Source organism: Dendrobates tinctorius, unplaced genomic scaffold (genome assembly GCF_039654945.1).
Source record: "Dendrobates tinctorius isolate UK_male_01 unplaced genomic scaffold, ASM3965494v1 ptg000231l, whole genome shotgun sequence".
In the NCBI taxonomy this organism is placed as follows: Eukaryota; Metazoa; Chordata; class Amphibia; order Anura; family Dendrobatidae; genus Dendrobates; species Dendrobates tinctorius.
In genome coordinates this window covers 26,484,803-26,509,412 of record NW_027361898.1, presented here as the reverse complement: position 1 = coordinate 26,509,412, position 24,610 = coordinate 26,484,803, and the positions used below count along the sequence as shown (strand labels likewise).

Sequence of the window (24,610 nt, the reverse complement as noted above, 5' to 3'; positions counted from 1 at the left end):
GGGGGGGGGGGCTACGTGTATGATTGGCACTGGAGGCAGCCAATCGGCATGGAGGTAGGGAAGCCTCGCGAGAGCTGCCTTGTGTTCGCAGAGCACGCTGCCTGGTGTAGTCAGGTGTGAGGCCGGGGGTGCATGGAAAACATGCCGGGCGAGCAGCAGCCGGAGCTGTCACACCGACACATACGATTCGTGGACGGCAGCGGGAGCAGCAATGAGGCGGATAAAGAAAGCGAAGACAGCGGGAGCCCGGACGTGGATGTGCCCGAAGATCAGCAGCAGCTGGTGGGACCTCAGCTCAAGCTGCTGCCCATGAACGACCAGATCCGGGAGCTGCAGACGATCATCCGGGACAGGTCAGAGGCTGAGAGCATTGGGTGTCCGAGGAGCCTGCACATCTGCGCTACGCTTATACATCGTCATTGTATATCGGGGTGATCTGTCCATCGTCCTTATGTATGGGGGTGCTTATACATCGTGCTCGTATATTGGGGGTGATCTGTCCATCGTCCTTATGTATGGGGGCGCTTATACATCGTGCTCGTATACCGGGGTGATCTGTCCATCGTCCTTATGTATGGGGGCGCTTATACATCATGCTCGTATATTGAGGCGCTGTCCATCGTCCTTATGTATGAGGGCGCTTATACATCATGCTCGTTTATCGGGGCGATCTGTCCATCGTCCTTATGTATGGGGGAGCTTATACATCATGCTCGTATATCGGGGTGATATGTTCATTGTCCTTATGTACGGGAGCGCTTATACATCGTGCTCGTATACCGGGATGATATGTCCTTATATATCAGGGGCTCTTGGATGTCTTCGTCAAGTATGGGGGACACTCGGATGTTGTCGTCACATGTGTGGCGCTTTGTATGGGGCTGGACGAATAAGTGCTCCCTGGCCAGCTGCTGAGTCCAGTGATTGGCTGCAGTGGTCACATGATTGCTTGACATCATTGCTGCAGGAAAGACTGGCAAGGACTGGCGGAGCTTCAGGGCTGGCAAGACCAGTGATAACCACCAGGGCTTTGGTGCTAGAGAAAAGAGGAATTTAGGAAGTCATTTATGGATAGTTTCTTATTTTGTCAACTTCCCTGCTATGCTTTTTTTTTTTTTTTTTGAACTCTGAACTACCCCTATAAGGATAGGAATTTGTCCATCTATCGTAACTGAGGCTTAAATTAGCTCTGATTTCAGAGGATTCTTTTCCCAGAACGTCCTGACACATTGTTGCGTCCCACCCCTTGTGGTTGTCAGGGAATGGACAAGCTGTTCTTGTTCAGAGATTACTAATGTACGTGAAATGATGTGCCAGCAGGAAGCAGACACTATCTGTGCCGGTCAGTGTGGGGGACATCTTGGGTGTGTGCCGAGTATGACCATTTCCAACCTCCCGATGATGATGATGCTTAAATTGTGGGGACTGTATGTAACAGGTTCTTAATGCTTTTTTGCAGGACAACAAGTCGAGGAGATTTTGTGTTTTCTGCTGATCGCCTGGTATGTAGTCATGTTCCTTCATGGACCTCGTTAATGTAAGTGATGACTTCTTACAGGACTTTCTAGGACTGCACAGGAAGCTTCACACCTATCCCAAACCTGCATTATAGTTGGAGAACCCTTCCGTTGCCCCCGTATTCGGGGTGTGGTAGGTAGTGGCCACCTTTAGTCATGTAGCCGACTTGTGGGGTGACTACTCTAGATCTCCATGCTCTTATGGAAACCAATCTGGTCACCTTTGATGTTAAAGGGATTCTTCAAGAATAGAAAAAATGAAGTAAATGTCATACATTCTTGAATACCTTGATTTAGGAAATCTGTCATTTTGTTTAGAGACGTAATCACTTTAGAAATAAAATGATGCCATTCTGTTATACTAAATGTAGAAACTGGGAGATAAGAGTGGCAGAATGCAGTGTTACCTGTTAAACATGCAGATAACACAGGAATAGATCTGCTCACCTGGCAGGGTTGCACCTAAGCAACATGTAAAAATGGCATGTATCAGCTGCTGCCGGACACCAGGCCGAAGGACTTGGGGAGAAAACATATCCGGGTGTAGTGTCACTTGGTGCGCTGATGACACTTTACGGACTAATAAATTCCTTGAAATCTGTATTTTAGCAGGATTACAAAGCCAACGTAGTAGCTCTTCATCAGGACAAAACTGAGATGAAGAGCTCCTATGGATATATATTGTTATACTGACAGATCACGGTCAGCATGTTCGAAGAGGAGCCTGTGCGAGGAAGCTCTGCTGAGACCTGGGAATGCTTATATTATGTGTTGTACAGATAGACAAGGTGGACAGCAGTGTGAGCAGCAGTTATAGCTGTGGGGCCATTATTACTGGGGAGCCATTATTACTGTGGGGCACTTTGTGGTGCCATTATCGCTGTTGGGCACATTGTGGGGCCATTATTACGGTGGGGCACTCTGTGGGGCCATTATTGCTGTGGGGCACTGTTATGAATGAGTCACCGTAGGAGGCAAAAACAGAAATACTAGCTAAGTCCAGAAAACCAGAGAGGTTGGCAGCTATCGGATTGCAGACCCCTGAACCTATCAACAACAACTAGCAGTAGCCATGGGGGGTTCCTACGATGCCCTAGACCCCTCGATCACAGCCGGAGAACTGCCTAGCCTAAAGACAGAAAGGGAAATCTAAACTGCCCTAGAGCAGACCCCAAAGCAATAGACAGCCCCCAACATATGACGGTGAAGCAAGAAGCAAAAACACTAACAAAGATAGAAAGATAGACTGAGCAAATGATGGGGCCCAAGCTAACTAGATAGGACAGGAAAGCTGCTGTCTGAAAAACGCGAAAAACCCTATAAAAATAAGAGCCAACAGACTGACAGGGAAAAAGGCCCTGAAGACGCTAGGCTTCAAAAAGACTGTCAGTACTCGGGTATTTTCTGAAGACAGAGCAAACCGACAAAAAAGGAATTCAGCTCACCCCAGCAGGGAATGGCAGAATCCAGAAAAGCAAGGCAAACTAAAACCAAAACACAAATGCAAAAAGGCAAAGCAGAAAACTTAGCTTTTGAGGAGCAGGAATCAGACTGGTCTCCTAGAATTCCACAGAGAAATCACCAGCGAGGCAGAAGGGCGTCGGCTGCCTTATATCCAGTCAGAGATCCCCGTCGCCCAGTCATCCTCTCCCAGCTCAGGTGCTTGGTAATCAGCCTCACTACCTTCCTTCACCAGAAGAGGGAGTTCATCAGACCTCAAAGGTGAAGGGGAAAATGAACTCCTAACAGGGCACTCTGTGGGGCCATTATTGCTGTGGAGCAGTATAAACAGGTCCCTTATAAGTGGATGGAGACGGGGTCACACTTTACTTGTGCGCCACCCCCCCCTCTAAAAAAAAAAAATAAAAAATTTTCAGTAGGGTCCCACAGTACATTACTGCTCCCTTAGAAATATGTGACCCCGCTCAGTCCACTTATGGGAATAGTAATATAGTGGATGGAGCGGGGGTCACACATTACACCACTGCTCCCATAGAAGTGAATGGAGCGGGGAGGGGGTCACGCTTTACACCACTGCTCCCATAGAAGTGGAGGGAACAGAGGTCAAGCGTTATACCATCTAATCCCATCCTGTGTGATTCACTCTGCTGAGCTCATTATCTAAACCCATTATGTGATACACTACTTAGCCCTGTATCTAATCCCGGTGTGTTACTCTATCTAATCGTGCATGTGATACTCTCCTCGTGTCTAACCCCAGCTTATGATCCAGCGAGCAGCTCTAACAGAATTGATGCTGCCGGCTGTCCTCAGTGACTACTTATCAGTATCACTTTGCATTGACCAGCAAAGTGACTCTGCACCGTGACCCTAAACTTCATCCTCTCTTACCCTGTTACAGACGCCCAGAAAGGGAGGAGATGACACACACGCACGCATGATCAGACCCAGCCCACATTTACTGCAGTCCTATGTGAGCTAGTTGTACACTAGGTTTTCATGGCAAATTTCAGCAGCTGCTCCCCCTAGTGTTGAAAAGTAGAAATACTGCACCTTTTTAATTTTTCATATGCTTTCATTTAATTTTTCATATTTGGCTTCATTAAAAAAATAAAACAGCAGTGCTTTACATTTTTTCACTTGTTGACATTTTTTTGTGCCTCCTTCCTGTTAAATATACATGGCAGAAGGCTCTCGCACATGGAGCTGTGGCCTGTCTGTGCTGTAATACATCATCTTTATAGTCCAGTGTCTCAGATCGGTAGGAAAACTTTGCCTGATTATTTTGATGTTTATTTCATTATCGCTTTATCCCTACAGATACGGTTGGTGGTTGAGGAAGGTCTGAACCAGCTGCCATATACAGAATGTACGGTTACTACACCTACAGGTACGACTGTCACGGTTAATATCTTATCGGTCGCTATACCAGTGCACACATGGATGTACTGCCACTTATTACAGTTGTATCAGTCTTATTAGTGAGGTCCCATCTAGAAATGCTGATTATAGGCTGGAAGGACAAGAGGGAGCAGACAACGGGGGCTTTGTGCTGTGGTACCTGTTGTGTGAGGGCACAATTCTTGGAATAACTCAGAAAGCAGGGTCCAGCTGCTGATGCTCGTCTGGTTCTCGGATCCAACGTTGCCAAAGTTGAATTGGTGTGGAGAAGCGGTTATACTGCACTGCTGGGGTTTCAAACAATGAGAAGAACCAGAAAGGGCTTTGGAATCCTATATGCAGTTAAATCTCTACGTGTTTCGTAGTCCAACAGACTTCATCAGGAGAATGTCAATCAGGTGGTGTTCAGTTGAACTTTCAAATGCGTAGAGATTAACCCCTTCACCCCCAAGGGTGGTTTGCACGTTCATGACCGGGCCAATTTTTACAATTCTGACCACTGTCCCTTTATGAGGTCATAACTCTGGAACGCTTCCATGGATCCTGGTGATTCTGACATTGTTTTCTCGTGACATATTGTACTTCATGTTAGTGGTAAAATTTCATTCAAATAACTTGCGTTTATTTGTGAGAAAAACGGAAATTTGGTGAAAATTTTGAAAATTTCGCAATTTTCCAACTTTGAATTTTTATGCCCTTAAATCACAGAGATACGGCACACAAAAAACTTGATATCTAACATTTCCCACATGTTTACTTTACATTAGCACAATTTTGGAACCAAAATTTTTTTTTGTTAGGAAGTTATAAGGGTTAAAAGTTGACCAGCGATTTCTCATTTTTACAACACCATTTTATTTTTACGGACCACATCGCATTTGAAGCCACTTTGAGGGGTCTATATGATAGAAAATACCCAAAAGTGACACCATTCTAAAAACTGCACCCCTTAAGGTGCTCAAAACCACATTCAAGAAGTTTATTAACCCTTTAGGTGCGTCACAGGAATTTTTTTGAATATTTAAAAAAAAAAAAAATGAACATCTAACTTTTTTTTCACAAAAATACTTCAGGTTCAATTTTTTTTATTTTACCAAGGGTAACAGGAGAAATTGGACTGCAAAAGTTATTGTGCAATTGGTCCTGAGTACGCTGATACCTGATATGTGGGGGGGGGGAACGACTGTTTCGGCGCATGGCAGAGCTCAGAATGGAAGGAGCGCCGTTTGACTTTTTCAATGCAAAATTGGCTGGAATTCAGATCGGACGCCATGTCACGTTTGGAGAGTCCCTGATGTACCTAAACAGTGGAAACCCCCTACAAGTGACCCCATTTTGGAAACTAGACCCCCCAAGGAACTTATCTAGATATGTGGTGAGAACTTTGAACCCACAAGGGCTTCACAGAAGTTTATAACGTACAGCGGTACAATTAAAAAATCATATTTTTTCCACAAAAATGATCTTTTCACCCTCAATTCTTACTTTTGCAAGGGTAACAGGACCCTAAAAGTTATTGGGCAATTTGTCCTGAGTACGCTGATACCCCACATGTGGGAGTAAACCACTATTTGGGCGCATGACAGAGCTCGGAAGGGAAGCCGCGCCATTTGACGTTTTTGGCTGGAATTGAGATCGGCCACCATGTCGCGATTGGAAAACCCCTGATGTACCTAAACAGTGGAAACCCCCAACAAATGACCCCATTTTTAAAACTAGACCCCCTAAGGAACTTATCTAGATGTGAGGTGAGCACTTTGAACCCCCAAAGGCTTCACAGAAGTTTATAATGCCAGGGCATGAAAATAAAAAAATCGTATTTTTTCCACAAACATGATCAGTTAGTCCCCAATTTTTTTATTTTCCCAAGGGTAACAGGAGAAATTGAACCCCAAAAGTTGTTGTCCAATTTGTCCTGAGTATGCTGACACCCCATATGTGGGAGAAAACTACTGTATGGACACACGTCGGGGCTCGGAAGGGAAGTAGTGACGTTTTGGAATGCAGACTTTGATGGAATGGTCTGCGGGTGTCATGTTGCCTTTGGAGAGCCCCTAATGTACCTAAACTATTGAAACTCCCCACAAGTGACCCCATTTTGGACACTAGACCCCCCACGGAACTTATCTAGATGTGTGGTGAGCACTTTGAACCCCCAAGTGCTTCACAGAAGTTTATAACGCTCGGACATGAAAATAAAAAAATCATTTTTTTTCCACAAAAATGATTTTTGCCCCCAATTTTTTATTTTCCTAAGGGTAACAGGAGAAATTGGACCCCAAAAATTGTTTTGCAATTTGACCTGAGTAGGCTGATACCCTACATGTGGGGGTAAAACACTGTTTGAGAGCTCGGAAGGAGCACCATTTGACTTTTTCAACTCAGAATTGGCTGGAATTGAGATCAGACGCCATGTTGCATTTGGAGAGCCCCTGATGTGCCCAAACAGTGGAAACCCCCAATTCTAACTCCAACCTGAACCCCAACACACCCCTAACCCTAATCTCAGCCCTAACCCTAGCCCTAATGGAAAAATGGAAATAAATATATTTTTTTTTTTTTTATTATTTTTCCCTAACTAAGGGGGTGATAACGGGGGGTTTGATTTACTATTTATGGCGGTTTTTATGTTTGGCAGCTGTCGCACGCTAAAAGACGCTTTTTATTGTAAAAATAGTTTTTGCATCACCACATATTGAGAGCTATAATTTTTCCGTATTTTGACCCACTGAGTCATGTGAGGTCTTATTTTTTGCGGGACGAGTTGACGTTTTTATTGGTACCATTTTCGGGCACGTGACATTTTTTGATCGCTTTTTATTCCGATTTTTGGGACGCAGAATGAACAAAAACCAGCGTTTCATGAATTTCTTTTGGGGGGGTGCGTTTACACCGTTCCCTGTGCGATAAAATTGATAAAGCGGTTTTATTCTTCGGGTCAGTACGGTTACAGCGATACCTCATTTAGGTCTTTTTTTATGTTTTGTCGGTTTTATGCAATGAAAATTATTTTATATAAAAAATAATTTTTGCATCGCTTTATTCTGTGAGCTATAACTTTTTTATTTTTTCGCTGATGATGCTGTTTGGCAGCTCGTTTTTTGCGGGACAAGATGACGTTTTCAGCAGTACCATGGCTATTTATATGCGTCTTTTTGATCGCGCGTTATTGCACTTTTTGTTTGGCGGTATGATAATAAATCATAATTTTTTGCTTTGTTTTTTATTTTTTAAGGGGTTCGCTAAAGGGGTTAACTAATGGGACAGTTTTATAGGGCGGGTCGTTACGGACACGGCGATACCTAATATGTGTACTTTTATTGTGTTTTGTTTTTTTTTATTTCCAAAAAATGGATTTATTTGGGGGAATATTTTTTTTTTTTTCTTCTAATTTATTTGGCTTTTTTTTTTTTTTTTACATTTATTTTAACACTTTTTATTCTTTTTTACTTTATTAAATAGTCCCAGGTGGGACATCACTGTCCTGTGACAGATCGCTGATCTGTCACATCACAGATCACTGTGACAGATCAGCGATCTGTCACAGGCAGTGCAGAAGACTTCCTCATGCCTGCGCTGGAAAGGAGCCCCCCGCAGCAGTGCTGCACATTGCGCTGCCGTGGGGGGCTCAGGGAAGCACGGAGGGAGCCCCCTCCCTGCCGATGCTTCCCTTTAACCCCCGGTACACCGCGATCATGTTTGATCGCGGTGTGCAAGGGGTTAACGTGTTGGGGGCGGTCCGTGACCGCCCCTGACACATTGTGCCGGGTGTCAGCTGTGATAATCAGCTGACACCTGGCCGCGATCAGCGGCGCTCACCACGTGGGCGCCGCTAATCGCGGTAGACGTACTATCCCGTCCATGGGCATAGGGGCCCGGGTCCCATGGACGGGATGGTACGTCTGATGTCAGGAAGGGGGTTAAACTGCATTTCTGATTCTAAATCCCTTTAGTGGATAGTCTCATTCTTTGAGAAAGGGATTTAGAATCAGAAATGCAGTATAGTCTCTACGCGTTTCGAAGTCAAAATGACTTCATCAGGAGAACCATCAGAAGAATGTCCATCAGGTGGTTCTCTCGATGAAGTCAGATGGACTTCGAAATGTGTAGAGACTATACTGCATTTCTGATTCTAAATCCCTTTCTCAAAGAATGAGACTATCCACTAAAGTTATTTAGAATCAGAAATGCAGTTTAATCTCGATACGTTTCTATGTCCAACTGCCTTCATCAGGAGAAAACACCCGATGGACACTCTTCTGATGGTTCTCCTATTCTTCTGATGGTGCCCCTGATGAAGTCAGCTGGACTTTGAAACGCTTTTAAGGTACTGTCACACTTAGCGATGTACCAGCGATATGACGCGGTCAGGATCGCTGGTACATCGCTAAGTGGTTGCTAGTGAGCTGCCACACAGGCAGATCTCACCAGCGACATCGCTGGGGACGGGGGTCGCTACCTACCTGTCACACTAGGCGATCCTGCGTCCTCCCGCCCGGCTCCACGCTCGTCTCTCCACAGGAAGCGCCGCAGGAAGCTGACGACGAGAAACAGTCCTGGACTATCTCGCGCGATCAGCGATAACCAGCGGGGGAGACGGTCGTAGGTAAGTATCAGACACAGCAATATCGCTATAACGTCACAAGTTATAGCGATATCGCTTAGTGTGACAGGCCCTTTAGACTAAACTGCATTTCTGATTCTAAATCCCTTTCTGGACATTCCCGTTCTTTGAGACGCCAGCAGCGCAGCATAACCGCTTCTCCACACCAATTGCTTACAGATAATATCGCAGATAAAACCTAAAGTTTCTCGGCAAACACAAAAACCTTGTTTTTGCTTTTAGGTTACAAGTACGAGGGGGTGAAGTTCGAGAAAGGGAACTGTGGAGTGAGCATTATGAGAAGCGGTAAGTGCTTGTACACGGGCTGCTGAAATGTGGGGGCAGAGCGAGAATCTGCTCTAAGAACTGGTCCTAGATTTAGAAGCCATCATGAGAAAAAAAGTGATTTGGATTTTGTTCTTTTTTCTTTTGCACTCTGCACAATGATTAGGCAATTTGTAGTTTTGACGAATTTTATTGAACAACTCCAGAGCGGTCTGTCAGTCCAAAATGTTAATAAACTCGGAACCTGAATATTTAGGAAAATAAAAGTGAGGTTTTGTCTTTCTGCGGAGAATATCTGTGTGCAGGATTATTGAGCAACGATTAATGTGCAGAATTACTGTGCAACAAACTGAAAAAAAAACAAAGTGTCCCATCACAATTATTTACATCTGTTAATGTGAGCATAATAACCAAACTGCTCAAAATATACAAAGCCACATTTCTGACATTTCAAAAATATCTGCGACCAATATAAGCCACTATTCTATTCAATAACAGTCATAGGCTCCATCCAAGGGGTCTGTCTGTTTTTTTGTTAATCTGTTGACAACTTTTTGGGCAGCACCAACCTCAGCCTCCAGACATTGTACTTAGAGGTGACTGTTTTCTTTCACCATAAATCTCCCATTTAAGAAGGGATGCCAAGTTCTCAAAAGGGTTTAGGTCAGGTGAGGACAGGGCTGTCATTATTCATTTATCTTTAAGGCCCCTTTCGCACTGCACTCTTGCTCTGATACTATGTTTTAGGCCAGGATCACACTTGTGAGTGCAATGCGAGAAACTCACACAAGTATCGCGTCTCAATACCCGGCACTGCCACCGGAAGAAATACAGAAATAGAAATGCATGCAGCCGCACACTCCCATCCTGAGTGCTGGCAGCAGTACCGGATATTGAGACGCGAGACTCGTGCAAGTTTCTCGCATTGCACTCACAAGCGTGATCCTGACCTTGGTGTCCGCCTCCTGTAGGTGTGTACACCCAAAAACGATGCACAACACAGCGCACGTTGACTCTCTCAGCACCATTCTAGTCAATTGCCCCATCGGCGCGTAAGCCCAAAACTTGTGGTGCAAGCTCTGAAGGGACCACTGAACATGGGCAAGAACGCAGTGTAAAAGGGGTTTAACACCTTCCCGACCTGTGACGCCACATTGGCGTCATCGCGTTCTTTCTGGCCAGGTGAGCGGGGTCACTGAAATGTCACCTGACCTGCAGGTACGTCAGGACCTGTACTTGACCCCAGGGGGGGTGGCTTTGCCCACCCGTGGCTACGATCGCTCTGGTGACCTCTGTCACCCCCCCCCCCAATCTGATTGGAGCTATCCTTCCAATCACATGTGGAGGGGCGGAGTGAACTATGGCTGCCCTCTCTCTCTTCAGCCTCATCCCATCCATGGAAGCTGCCTGACCACTGACCACCGCCTGCCATCCGGTGCTCCCTTCCCCAGTGATCACCTGCTGCCCCAGTGATCAAAGTGCTGCTGCCGGCTCCTGCCCCCCCCCCTCCCCCACACCTGACAGCCCCCTTCTGCAGTTGAAACTTTCACCAAACACTCGCACATGCACTAATAAAGTTTAGCTTTTTTTTTTTTTTACACACACACACACACACAATGTCCCGCTCATCCCAGTCACAAAGGGTGCCATTGCCTCTGAAACTTGATAGGGAGAGGAACCCCACTCGTCTCTATTCCTCCTTTGCTTCCAGTGACAGACGCGCTACCACAAAGACGTTGCAGGACAAGAAATTGTCCAGAGACCAGGGGTGAAGACCCACAGCCAAGTGTGAGTAACCCCCAACCTAGTGCTAGTCACGCCCAACCTAGCACTAGTGCCCCCTTCTGGACCCTGTCCCTGAAAATCTTGCTCCACGGATTCCTGATTTCGTTCCCCAATCAGGAATCCAGTTCAAGACTGCCAACCTCCGGGAGTCAATTGTCAGTCTTATGGTGGAGCAAACAAACTTGTACACCCAGCAATTTTTTTGCCGAAAACCCCAATTCATCATTTTCTATTTGGTGTCCCGTTGACTTTGTAAAAATGATGAAATATTGGGGACTGGTCCTTCACATGGGGATTGTTAAGAAACCTGAAATTCACTAATACTGGAGTACTGATATTTTATATCAAACTTCAATATTTGGCATGGTTATGATTTGCAAACATTTTGCGGCGATTCATGAGTTTCTCCATTTTTAGTGACAATACTGACAGCCTTCCCCGCGATGACCCAAATTTTGATAACTGTTCAAAATTCGGCTGGCCATTGAACACTTCAGCAACAAGTTTCCCCAAAGGGAAATTTGTGTGGATGAATCCCTCATCCACTTCAAAGAGAGGCTTCAGTTCCGTCAGTACCTGCCCAGTAAGAGGGTGAGGTATGGGATAAAACTCTGTAAGCTGTGTGAAAGTACCTCGGGGTACACTCACAGCTTTAGGGTTTATGAAGGAAAGGACCGTGGGATCCAGCCCCCAGAATGTCCACCTGCTCTGAGGGTGAGTGGGAAAATAGTGTGGGATTTGGTCCACCCACTGCTTGATAAAAGTTAACGTACAGATGGTAACTTTTATACAAGCATCACACTCTTTCAGTCCCTCTCTGAAAGAGCTACCGCAGCTTGTGGTACCGTGCACAGAAACCAGAGGGGTCTCCCTTTGTCGCTAATTGAGCAGCCTCTCCCAAAGGGTGAGAACCAAGCCCAATGTAGTGGCAACATGGTTGTGGTCAAGTTCAAAGACAAAAGGGACATCTTTTTCTTAATCCATGGTACCGGCACCACGGCCACCGCCGGTAGAGGTACCCCAGCACATGTCCACAAACTGGACTGGGCCCTGGGGCACAACAAACACATGGGGGGGGGGGGGGGGAGTTGGTCTTTCTGATTAAGTCCTCCAGCCCTACAGTGCCATGTGGAAGGCGAAAGTGTGGTATAAAAAACTGGCTGTGCACATCGTACAAATGGCACTGTATAACGCATACGTGCTATCACGATGTGCAGGCACCTAACCTCCAGTTCCAGGGAGGCCCTGATGTCTGGAGATGAGGAAGGAGCGGGCCCCAGCACCCCTGGAAAGTCAAGTTTCCCATATGGTACCAGGGCAACATTTTCCCTGTGAAGGAAGAGCAAAAAAAAGTGCCGGGTATGCTATAAAAGGGGGACAAGAAGGGAAACTCATTTCCAATGTGAAACGTGTCCCGACAAACCTGGACGGTGTTTGAATGAATGCTTCTGAATTCATCACACGTCCGTGGACTAAACACATCCTGACATTGCCCTACTGAACTCACCCACACCAACCTGACGTAGTGTACGTCAGGTTGGTGTACATGTGGTGGTGTATACACCAAACACTAACCTGACATACAGTACGTCAGGTTGTTGTGGTGTGTGTGTGGTGTATACTACACACCAACCTGATGTAGTGTATGTCAGGTTGGTGTGTGTGGTGTATGCTACGTCACACACACCAACCTGACATACTTTCCATACACGACATGGTGTTCGCTAATTGGAGCTAATTTTCCTTTCAAAAAGTCAAATGGCGCTCCTTCCCTTCCAAGCCCTGCCGTGTGCCTAAACAGTGGTTTATGACTACATACTGCATGAGGTATCGGTGTACTCAGGAGAAATTTCCCAACAAATTTTAGGATCCATTTTATCCTGTTGCCCATGTGAAAATTAAAAAACTGAAGATAAAAGAACATTTTTGTTGGAAAAAATTAAAATGTCCATTTTTTTCCTTCCACGTTGCTTTCGTTCCTGTGAGGCACTTAAAGGATTAATAATCTTCTTGAGTGTGGTTTTGAGCACCTTGAGGGGTACAGTTTTTGGAATGGTGTCACTTTTGGGTATTTTCTGTCATGTAGGCCCCTCAAAAGGACTTCAAATGTGATGTGGTTTTTAAAAAAAAAAAAAAATTTTGTACATTTTGCTGGAAAAATGAGAAATTGCTGATAAACTTTGAACCCTTATAACTTCCTAACAAAAAAAAAAAAATGTTCCCGAAAATTGTGCTGATGTAAAGTAGACATGTGGGAAATGTTAGTTAATAACGATTGTGTCACATAACTCTCTGGTTTAACAGAATAAAAATTCAAAATGTGAAAAGTGCAAAATTTTCGCCAAACTTCCAATTTTTCGTCATAAATGCAAAAATTATCGACCTAAATTTACCACTACCATGAAGCCCAATATGTCACAAAAAAAATCTCAGAATCGCTAGGATCCGTTGAAGCGTTCCTGAGTTATTACCTCATAAAGGGACACTGGTCAGAGTTGCAAAAAAATGGCCAGGTCATTGAGGTCAAAATAGGCTGGGTCATGAAGAGGTTAAGGCCTTTACTGGCAGCCGAGCACTGTGATGGAGCACTGTCCTGCATAGAAATCATGGTTTTCTTGAAGATGCAAACTTTTTCCTGTATCACTGCTACAAGAAAGTGTCTTGTAAAAACTGGTGGTAGGTTTGGGAGTTGATTTTGAGTCCATCTCCAACCCAAAAGGGTCCAACTAGCTCTTCATGTATAATACCAGCACATAGCAGTACCCCAATCTCACTGTGCTGGCACCTGAGTCACCATGGAGGTCTGTGCCCTTTACTGATCCAGAGGCACACTTTGCCTAATAAACAAGCAATCCCTGCAGGTGTTGCCGCTGTCGAACAGTCGCGTGGGGACTGGAACATATTTTACGAGCACGGCGAAGTCACGCAATTAGCACCCGAGCATGCTCTGATAATGCCTTATCCCAGCACCTTTGCTCATTACTATAAGTTATATATGGAGATGGCTACTCTTGGTTTGCACCTGTACACACCTGTTTTCTGTTTGGAAGTGAAAATCAGTTTTTTTTTATTTACACATTTGTTCTACCAAATTAACTTTTTTTTTTTTTTTTTTTTTGCATGAAGCCTGAGAGAAACGATCACATAAATGGTCATCAATTATGTCGTCCATTAACAGACAGATATTTTTTTTTTTAAAGCCCTTTACATGCCCAGAACAGTAGAGATGAAAGATGCCCATGTATTAAAAATGGATCCATTACAAACGGAACAAAAACGGAAACCTAGAATTAGATCAGTGTTTGCTCAGTTTTGTAAAGGATCAGTTTTTGTTTTTTTTCGTCTTTTAATAAATACTAGAATATTTACAAGTAGATGAGAATGGGACATAATGTAAAGTAATGCCGGGACATAATGTAAAGTAATGCCGCAACATAAAAAAGTCTACTGATTTGTAAGCTGTACTTTCAAATGTAAAAAAAAAAAAAAAACAGGAAAAAACATTTTGCAAGTTCTCTGGTGAGCTATAGCTGAAGGAACCAAATGAAATGCTGACGAGCCATACTAATTAATAAAAGGTTAATATCCTGGTTCGCCGCAGGATACGGACCGGCCCCGGTGGTGATGGCGGTAAGGGGTAGATGCTTAGGCTGTGTGCTCACGTAGCGTTTTTTATGCGTTTTTCGGGGTCAAACCACATAAAAAATGCTTAGAAGTATCCCATTCATTTAAATGCATTTTGGCCTTTTTGTGCCAATGGATGCGTTTTTTACCACTAAGGAAACGCTTAGCGGTAAACGCAGCATGTTCATTAATTTCCGCTTAGGTCCGCGTTTTTGTTTATTTCCAATGGTCCAAAAGACGCGCGGAAAAAAACGCGACAAACGCGCGTTTTCTGGGAAGGAGAACCCGTTTCCTGAGCGTTTAAAAAAACGCTACGTGGGCACATGGCCTTAGTGTTCTGAGTGCACAATCTGTAAGGTGCCCAACTCATTGTTTCATATCATGCCGATAACATCAGAGGTGTTGGGCAGCCCATGTCTGTGTGTCTCCAATGTGCTTTTGTTGCAAGCCACCAGCTCTCTGCTAATCCTTCTCTTTTGCAGGCGAGGCCATGGAGCAAGGTCTACGTGATTGCTGCCGCTCTATCCGAATTGGAAAGATCTTGATCCAAAGCGATGAAGAAACGCAACGTGCCAAAGTTTACTACGCTAAATTCCCACCGGACATTTACAGGAGGAAGGTGTTGTTGATGTACCCAATACTAAGTGAGTGACAATATGGAAAATAACATGTCTAGTTTTATATGTTTCACCATAAATCACAAAATTGCAAATGTTATTCCATACACTTATATTCTTTCATTACTTTGGGTGATGCTCTCGACCCCTCACCCCTACGTGAATGGTTTGGGATCCATGCTCCACATTCCAGTGTTGTAAGACCATGTATATAAATGAAGGGGTATGGGCTTGGCGGGGGAAACAAATGTTACTATTACACGAGGACACACTGGGTTAAGTGGACATGGGACTATACTAGGGGATCCCATAGAGGCAAGCCCCAACCTCCTCAAGATGTATGGTGCCTGTTGTGAATTCTCTCTCTGGCTTCCCTCTGGTTACTGCTGAAGGTGGTGGAGCTGGTCAGATTGACAGAGGGGTTGCGAGTTCTCTTTCTGGGCTCCCTCTGGTGGTTACTGGAGGTAGTGGAGCTGATCTGATTGACAGAGGCTTGCCACCTGATAATGAGGAAGACGATTGGAGATCTGGGGTTTCAGATTGAGATTTAAGACAGCTGACTCCCTCTATCCCTGCTGGTGATTTTCTGCCTGTGTCTCCTGCTCTGTCCCTGCATGTTCAGCTAACTGGTTTATTTGCTATTCTGTTTGCATTTGATCTGGTTTTGTCTATCTCTGCTTTGTGCGGGTCAGCCAGCTCCGGCTGGGGCTGTGCTGAGTCACCACCCATATGTTACTGCTTGTGCCAGTTTGTTTTGTCCCCTGTTGTATTGGTCTCTTTGTGCTTTCAGAATATACCAGAGTGCTAATATAGTGGGGGCGAAGTCGTGCAACTTCAGTGTTTTTGTGCATCAGACGTGTTGGACTTTTGCAGGGTTTTTTTGCGTGATTGCAGAGTGTCTTTCCTTTCCGGTCCTGTCTAGTCAGTGTGGGCCCCATCGTTTGCTCAGTCTATTTTTCTGCCTGCGTTTGTGTTTTCATCTTGTCTCACCGACAATATATGTTTGGGGGCTATCTATTCCTTTGGGGTCTGCTCCGGGGCAGTTTAGATTTCCCCTTTCTTGCTTTAGGCTTAGTTAGCTCTCTGGCTGTCCCGAGGCATCTAGGATCATCGTAGGTACGCTCCACGGCTACTGCTAGTTGTGTGGACAGGATCAGGGGTCTGCAATCTGCTTAGTTTCCAACCTCTCTGGTTTTTCTGTGGCTTAGCCTGGGCCTGCTATCCTCCTCGATGACCCATTCATAACAGGTGCCCTACACTGGTGAGTGTACACTTTCTACTTGATGCAGGGGGGTGCAAAGTCTATTTTCTGATCTTGGGGTGGAATCCTACTTGTGCAGCTAAAACTGCAAAAGTGCCATATATCCAATCCCTGATAAAGCCCTGTTGGCCAATGTTTGTGACCACTGCACCCCATCTGCTACCTTTTTTATTACTCAGGTGCTAGACGAAATGTTTTTGTCATCTGCTGTTTTCACTATGGCTGTAGAGGCATTGGCAATCCGATTACAAAGTACATCCGCAATAACCGATATCAAAGTTGCTGATACGACCGCACTCGCTGCCTAGTGCTATGGAGGGGATCGACAAGTCCTCAGACATGACCGGCCTGTCTAACTGGCAAAAGTCTGCTTTATTGTATTTGCCAAGTTCACATGAGTAAATCCTTCCTCGTTAGCCTTTCACGCCCTGCCGGTGGTAGATTAATTCAAGTACCTGGGCATCCAAAAACAACCTAAGGTTGCTGGTGAGAGTGGGCAGTCATGTGACTGTAGTTGTGAAATTGGCATACATGTGGTCACACGCAGACTAGACGTGCGCAATACAAGTGAACTGAGCGATGCCACATATGTCTAGTCAGAATGTGGCCTGAAGTAAGCAAATTGTTTACTTGCGGTCACTTGACTGCCCTCTTTCCAGTAATACTGGAGATCTGACAACGTGCAAAGTGCGCACGCTGTGACTGCAGATTTCTGAATCTTTAGAGTGCTTGTAGGCTTTCACCACAAGACCGGACAACCCCTTTAAAATCTGGGGTCCATAGATGGAGACCTTCTTCACTCTTGACATTGAAGTGATGCCCTATCACAAATTCCTGTGCTGCTTGATAGCATGTGCTTTAAGTGACTGTTCGGCTCATCGCTTTGGATTCTTTCCCTGTGTCCGGACGGATGTCAGATTTAGCCCATATTATTGTCTGCTCAGATATGTATTTTGTTTAGTTTGTACATCGTATATTCTTATGAATGAAATACAAATTTGGCAATGTACAAACTTTTTGAAATATGTTAAATAAAACAAAAAAGGGGAAAAAAAAAAACCTACTAGAGGATATTATTGGACAGTTCGCTAACCTGTAGCACCCAGAACCAGGCTGCTGCCGCCAAGGCTAAAGAGCTCATGCGGTGAGAGAACTTGGCTCTACCTCCGTCAATATATTAATAATTAAATATTATTGTTTGTGTTTTCATTTTGAAAACAAAACTAGTTCAAAATGTAAAGTAAATGTTATGATCGTATTTATACCCCCAGGACTATAAGAGGGGTGTCTCCTCTACATCTATCAGGGTTCTTTACTGTAAGAGCAGTGACACTATGGAGGGGAGAGCGCCTGGGGGCCTTACTTCAGTATAACTATATTACAAGTTATATGTACTAGATTGCTAGTCCTTTCTGGAGACTATTTGTCACTTTCATGGTTGGGTTAGGAATTATTTTAAGGATGCTCATCGATGGGACTTGTCTGTCTTTCCCCTTCTAAGCATGTTATTCTTCTGACTGCTCATTGCATATATATATATATATATATATATATATATATATATATATATATATATATATATAATGTTACTAGCAATACCTTTCTAACCATTGAAATTGTTGCAGGCACTGGAAATACTGTTATTGAAGCTGTAAAAGTTCTGATTGAACATGGCGTCCAACCGGCTTGTATTATACTTCTCAGTCTCTTCTCTACCCCACATGGTGAGTCTCTTTAGCTCCCTCCCCAAGAGCCAGCATTTCTTCTGTTTAAAGAGAACCTTTCACCAGGTTCTTGCTATGTAATCTGAGGGCAGCATGATGTAGGGGCAGAGACCTTGATTCCAACCTCGTCACTTACTGGGCTGTTTGCCTCCGTTTTTTCGAAACCACTATTCTCTCTGCAGAGCTGAGTTCTCTAAATACTAAGCTCTATAAGCCCGCCCACATCAATGATTGGCTGCTTTGTGTGCACTCTGCATAGGCAGATGGCTGCCAATCAGTATTGGTGGTGGGGTTATACAGAGCAAGAAGACTACATGACTGAATCTCCTGCTGATAAAACACTGATTTTATTGAAAGAAGACAGCCTAGTAAGTGACATTACTAGAATCAGGGTCTCTGTCCTTATATCACGCTTCTCTCAGATTACAGGGTAAAAACCTGCTGACAATATTACCTTTAAAGTATCCTACTTAATCATCTTAATAGAAAAAGGGGCCACATGGTAAGTTTTTATAGGCAGGACTGAGGTGAAACGTCAGTGAATATTACGTGATTGAGAGCCGATATCATGGGGGTTGTTCCCTTTCAGAAAATCTTCATCCCCATTTGCATTTTGTTATTAAAATAAGCATACACACTTTGCTTTCCTCACTGTTCCCTGAGTCCAGCACTGAGTTTCTGGCTCTGCTGCTGGTATGTCCTGTATTGGCATCCAATCGGTCAACCCGGCGGCTCTGTCTACATGAGCAGAGCTCATTGATTAGCTGCAGCAACCTCCACACATTCAGTTCAGGACCTAGGACTGGTGATGAGCGAATATGCTGAGATAAGGTGTTGGAGTGTCTTCTGTGAGCTTGAATCCCATGTTCGAGTCCAGGCAGGTGCATCAGCTGCAGGGATTGCCTGTTTGTTAGGTAACCCCTGCATATGTTGGGGCTGTCAAATAGCCACGAGGACAAATATAGTTTGAAAGCTCACAGAAGTTACTCTATGTTCAAGTCCTCGCAGCTGCATCCCTCGTGCCTATTGAACAGCACAACACATGCAGCTGTTGAACAGCCGCGGGGACTCGAACATAGAGTAACTTCTGTGAGCTTGAATCCTATTAGCACACGAGAGTGCTGATAACACTTTATCCCAGCACTAACTGTGGATTGTTTTATTTTTAACAAACTGCAGGAGGGGACAAAGATTTCTGAGGAGGGACACCCCTGTAACATGTAGATATAATAACTGTACCATGTGTTCTCTTATTTCCAGGTGCCATCTCCATCATCCAGGAGTTTCCAGACATAACCATTTTAACCACTGAGGTACACCCGGTTGCTCCCACACACTTTGGCCAGAAGTATTTTGGCACAGACTGACCGTATGGATCCTCCTGTGCTAGGGAGGTATTAGTTTGACTATTCCCTTAAAGTCTGGCAGTGTCCTGGCTAATCTTCAGTGCCTTGCCACCTACTGCTTGGATGGGGCACTCAATTATGCAATCCTTTATACTGTACCTGATTTTTCAAGCTTTTTACTCAACCTGAACGCTTGACCATCAATCACAGAACCTGACCGGTGTTTTTACTTGGTGTTCATTGCTTCCACACCACCTCCAGTGTTCAATGCACATTCCATTCAAAAGCAGCTTCTAGCGCGCGTCGAGGAGTTCAAGGGCATCAACTCCTATTTATTTATATTAAATTAGCAGAAAAGCAGACAATACATCAAGTGATCTGATTTTGTGTCTGTGAGATTTTCTCGTTTAGTGTAAATGTACAAACTTAATTCTAGACTCTTGAAGAATCAGGAAAAGCAATCAATGTACTGCTGATAAAGAACGAGATGCCTAGAATGATACTAATCAGGAGGGCAACGTTTCCTGCAGTATTAAAGGGGTTGTCCACTACTTTTTAAAACTGAATAGGCCCTGGGTTGTGGGAAAAAGATCCTCCCTCACCTGCTGTGTCTGTTGTAAGAGATCAGGTATTCTAGTTGATGTAATGAGAAGGCCGCAGTAGTTCAGTGGTGGCTGCAGCAGACACCGGTCACTCCCCACTGGAGGCGACAACCCAGTGCTTTGCAGGAGCAACATCAGTCCAATAGGCAAGGATTGTGTTTTTTTTTTTTTTTTTATATATAAATTAAAGGAAGTTGATCACCCCTTTTTAAAGGAAATGTCCACCCATCAATTTTTTTTATTCTTGTAAACTTGCCATATGTGCTGTAAAATAAAAAAAAAAATACTCAATTTGGTCTCCATTGTTTTGTTTTTTTCAAGTTGGGCAGTGATTTAAAATAAAAAAAAATAACTAACTCCTCATGTTTTGTTACTTGTTTTGGATCAGCTAGTAATGCACACATATTAAAATGTCATTTCTACCTTTTTATATAGCGTCAGTTTATGGTTCTATTGAAAAAACACACATTGGCCCCAATTCATCAAGACCAGTGTTAATTCCTGTCTAGATGAGGTGGCTTGGTGGCATCAGGGTATGTGCACACATTGCAGAGTTGGGTGCAGATTTTGCTAAAGCCACAGGTAAAATGTGACCTGCATTTTACCTGTGCATTTAGTGCAGATTTCGCCTGCGTTTTTACACCTGCGGATTCCTATAATGGAAGAGGTGTAAAAACGTTGTGGATTCCGCACAAAGAATTGACATGCTGTGGAAAATAAACCGCTGCAAATCTGTGTGGAGTTTTCCACTACATGTGCACAGCGGATTTGGTTTTTCATAGGTTTGCATGGTACTGTACACCGCATGGAAAACCCGCAACATGTGCACACACCGTTAGATGTTTAACAAATCTGGCACATCTGAAAAGTGGTGTGTGCCCTCCCTTCACCTTGCCAAAAATTTTACACCAGTCAGAGACTGGATTAAGATTTGTGAATGAGCATACGTCACAACTCATCAAGTGAAATAAGCTTTCATCGCCAACCCCACCCATTTTGTGCAGTCTTGCATTATACAAAAATGTTCCACATTTTCAAAGTGTTTTACTCCACCAGATTTCTGGCATAAACATGTTGATGAATTGGGGCCATTGCATGTAATGTGTTTTAGGGATCATGCAGATGTCCAAGCAATGCAGTGTGAGCACACACTGGCTGCAGGACTCCTGACTTAAGCGTGACAGCTTCATATAATTCCATGAGACTGTCACGCTCGGGTCAGGAGAGCCAGGGCCAATCCACGCAGTGCAGTCTGTGCTTGCACAGGTGTCTGCATGAGCTCTTACATTGCTTTCTCGACATCAGCAGTAAGATCTGGCAGCATATGCCAGAAATTCTGGACAAGTACAGACCATCTTGCTCACTTTTTTGTGAAAACCTCTTAAATCCCATACAATAAAACTCCTATGGATACGCCATTTCTAGGGCAGCTGATGTTTTTAGGCTGTGACGGGGACCATATCCATGGCTCCTTCCCTATGACCAGGGACAGCATAGTACGTCTCGGCAATGAGCGGTACTCCCGATTGCGGCTGGGTGTCGGCTGATTAGCACAGCTGACACCCGGCACGTTAACCCCTGGCACACTGCGATCAAACATGATCGCAGTGTATCGGGGGATTAGAGAAGCATCGGCAGGAAGGGGGCTCTGTTCATGCTTCCCTGAGACCCCCAGCGCAGCGCGATGTGCTGCGCTGCTCTGGGGGCCTCCTTCCCTGCAGGCCCCTGGATCCAAGATGGCCATGGGGACCTGCAGAGAGCAGGCTCTAAGAAAGCCTGCAGCAGTGCCTGTCAGACAGTGATGTCCCCCCCGGGACAATAACAAAGTGAAAAGTGTATAAATAATTTAGAAAAACAAAAAAAAAAAAAAAAGGTACACATTTAGTATCACCACGTCCATAACGACCCAACCTATAAAACTGTCCCACTAGTGAACCCCTTAAAAGATAATTAACAAAGCAAAAAACAGTGCTTTATCATACCATTGAACAAAACGTGCAATAACACACGATCAAAAAGACGGATATAAATAACCATGGTACCGCTTAAAACATCATCTTGTCCCGCAAAAAACGAGCCGCCACACACAACCATCAGCAAAAAAATTGTTATAGTTCTCAGAATAAAGCAATTCAAAAATAATTATTTTTATATAAAATTGTTTTCATTCCATAAAATCGCCAAAACATAAGACAAGAGGTATCGCTGTAACCGTACTGACCCGAAGAATAAAACCGCTTTATCAATTTTACCCCACGCGGAACGGTGTAAACGCACCCCCCCAAAAGAAATTCATGAAACGCTGGTTTATGTTCATTCTGCGTCCCAAAAATCGGAATAAAGCAATCACATGACTTGGTGGGTCAAAATATGGAAAAATGATAACTCTCAAACTAATTTTTTACAATAAAAAGTGTCTTAGCCTATGACAGCTGCCAAACATAAAAACCCACTAAAAATAGTAAATCAAACCCCCCTTATCACCCCCTTAGGGAAAAAAAAAAAATTTCCATTTTCCCATTAGGGTTAGAGTTAGGGGGTTTCCACTGTTTAGGCACATCAGGGGCTCTCAAAACGCAACATGGCGTCTGATCTCAATTCCAGCCAATTCTGCGTTGAAGTCAAACTGTGCTCCTTCCCTTCCAAGCAATGCCATGCGCCCAAACAATGTTTTACCCCCACATATGGGGTATCAGCCTACTCAGGACAAATTGTACAACAACTTTTGGGGTCCAATTTCTCCTGTTACCCTTGGGTAAATAAACAATTGGGGGCAAATAGATCATGTTTGTGGAAAAAATGATTTTTTTTATGGCTCTACGTTATAAAACTTCTGTGAATCACTTGGGGGTTCAATGTGCTCACCACATATCCAGATAAGTTCCTTGGGGGGTCTAGTTTACAAAATGGGGTCACTTGTAGGGGTGGGTTTCCACTGTTTAGGCACATCAGGGCCTTTCCAAACGCGACATGGCGTCTGAACTGAATTCCAGCCAATTTTGCAGCGAAAAAGTAAAACGGCCCTCCTTCCGGCCATGTGCTGAAACAGTGGTTCCCCCTGACATATCAGGTATCGGTGTACTCAGGACAAATTGCAGAATAACTTTTGCAGTCCAATTTCTCCTGTTAGGCCTCGTTCACACGTACTGTTTTTTGCGCTTTTGCCACAAAAAATAAGCATCCCAAGCATTCCTGTGTGATTCCGCAATGCTGTGCTAATGCTACGGTTTTTACCGTGGCGTAATCGCTTTGCGGTAAAAACCGCAGCATGCTCATTAATTTAGCGGAATCACGGCGATCCCGCACCCATAGGAATGCATTGTTCTGCTTACTTTCCGCATGTGGCTGTGCACACCATGCGAAAAGTAAGCAGAACATTTGCGGATGGTACCCACGGTCCGGAGGAGAGGAGACTGTCCTCCGGGCTTTGGGTACCATATCCCTGTAAAAAATAGAATTTAAAATAAAAATATTGTTATTCTCACCTTCTGACGTCCCGCACAGCCTTCCTGCCTCTCTCCACGCTCCTGGTCCCAGTAAGCCTTTGCAAATGACTGCGAGACGTCGCGATCCCGCGAGAACGGATGTCATCGTGGTAATTGTCGCAAAGGATTACTGGGACCGGGAGCGTAGAGAGGCGGGAAGGCTGCGCGGGACGTCTGAAGGTGAGAACAAATATATTTTTTTAAATTATTTTTTTACATTCTATCTTTTACTATTGATGCTGCATAGGCGGCCTCAATAGTAAAAGGTTGGTCACACTCGTCAAACAATCAGTTCTCCAAGCGATGCTACAGATCGCTTGCAAATTGCTAGTTTTTCCGCGGGAAAATCGTGGGAATTTAAAATGCGATTTTCCCGTGGAAGGGAATTCTCACTGTAATTTCTGCGAGAGTTCCGCTACGTGTGAACCCAGCCTTACCCTTGGTAAAATAAAAAAAAATTGGACCTGAATAATTTTTTTTGTGAAAAAAGTTAAATGTTCATTTTTTTTTTAAACATTCAAAAAAATCCCTGTGAAGCACCTGAAGGGTTAATTAACTTCTTGAATGTGGTTTTGAGCACCTTGAGGGGTGCAGTTTTTAGAATGGTGTCACTTTTGGGTATTTTCAATCATATAGACCCCTCAAAGTGACTTCAAATGTGATGTGGTCCCTAAAAATAAAATGGTGTAAAAATGAATAAATCGCTGGTCAACTTTTAACCCTTAACTTCCTAACAAAAAAAAAAAAAATTTGGTTCCCAAATTGTGCTGATGTAAAGTAAACATGTGGGAAATGTTACTTAAGTTTTTTGTGTGCCATATCTGAGTTAAGGGCATAAAAACTAAAAGTTGGAAAATTGCAAAATTTTAAAAATTTTCGTCAAACTTTCGTTTTTTTTT

General features: G+C 44.1%; 1 protein-coding gene across 2 annotated transcripts; it reads left to right on the top strand.

Annotated features, from left to right (window-relative positions):
• Positions 1 to 6: 6 nt before the first annotated feature.
• UPRT (uracil phosphoribosyltransferase homolog) lies at positions 7 to 20,517 on the top strand. Of its 2 annotated transcripts, XM_073556207.1 has the most exons (7): positions 8 to 353; positions 1,460 to 1,502; positions 4,299 to 4,368; positions 9,226 to 9,288; positions 15,159 to 15,320; positions 18,180 to 18,278; positions 19,539 to 20,517. In XM_073556207.1, exons 1-7 carry the CDS (start codon positions 133 to 135, stop codon positions 19,643 to 19,645), a joined length of 765 nt encoding a protein of 254 aa, XP_073412308.1. In that variant the 5' UTR covers positions 8 to 132; the 3' UTR covers positions 19,646 to 20,517. The 2 variants fall into 2 exon arrangements, with proteins under 2 accessions (XP_073412309.1, XP_073412308.1); XM_073556208.1 differs by lacking the exon at positions 9,226 to 9,288 and having other exon boundaries at positions 7 to 353.
• Positions 20,518 to 24,610: the final 4,093 nt, after the last annotated feature.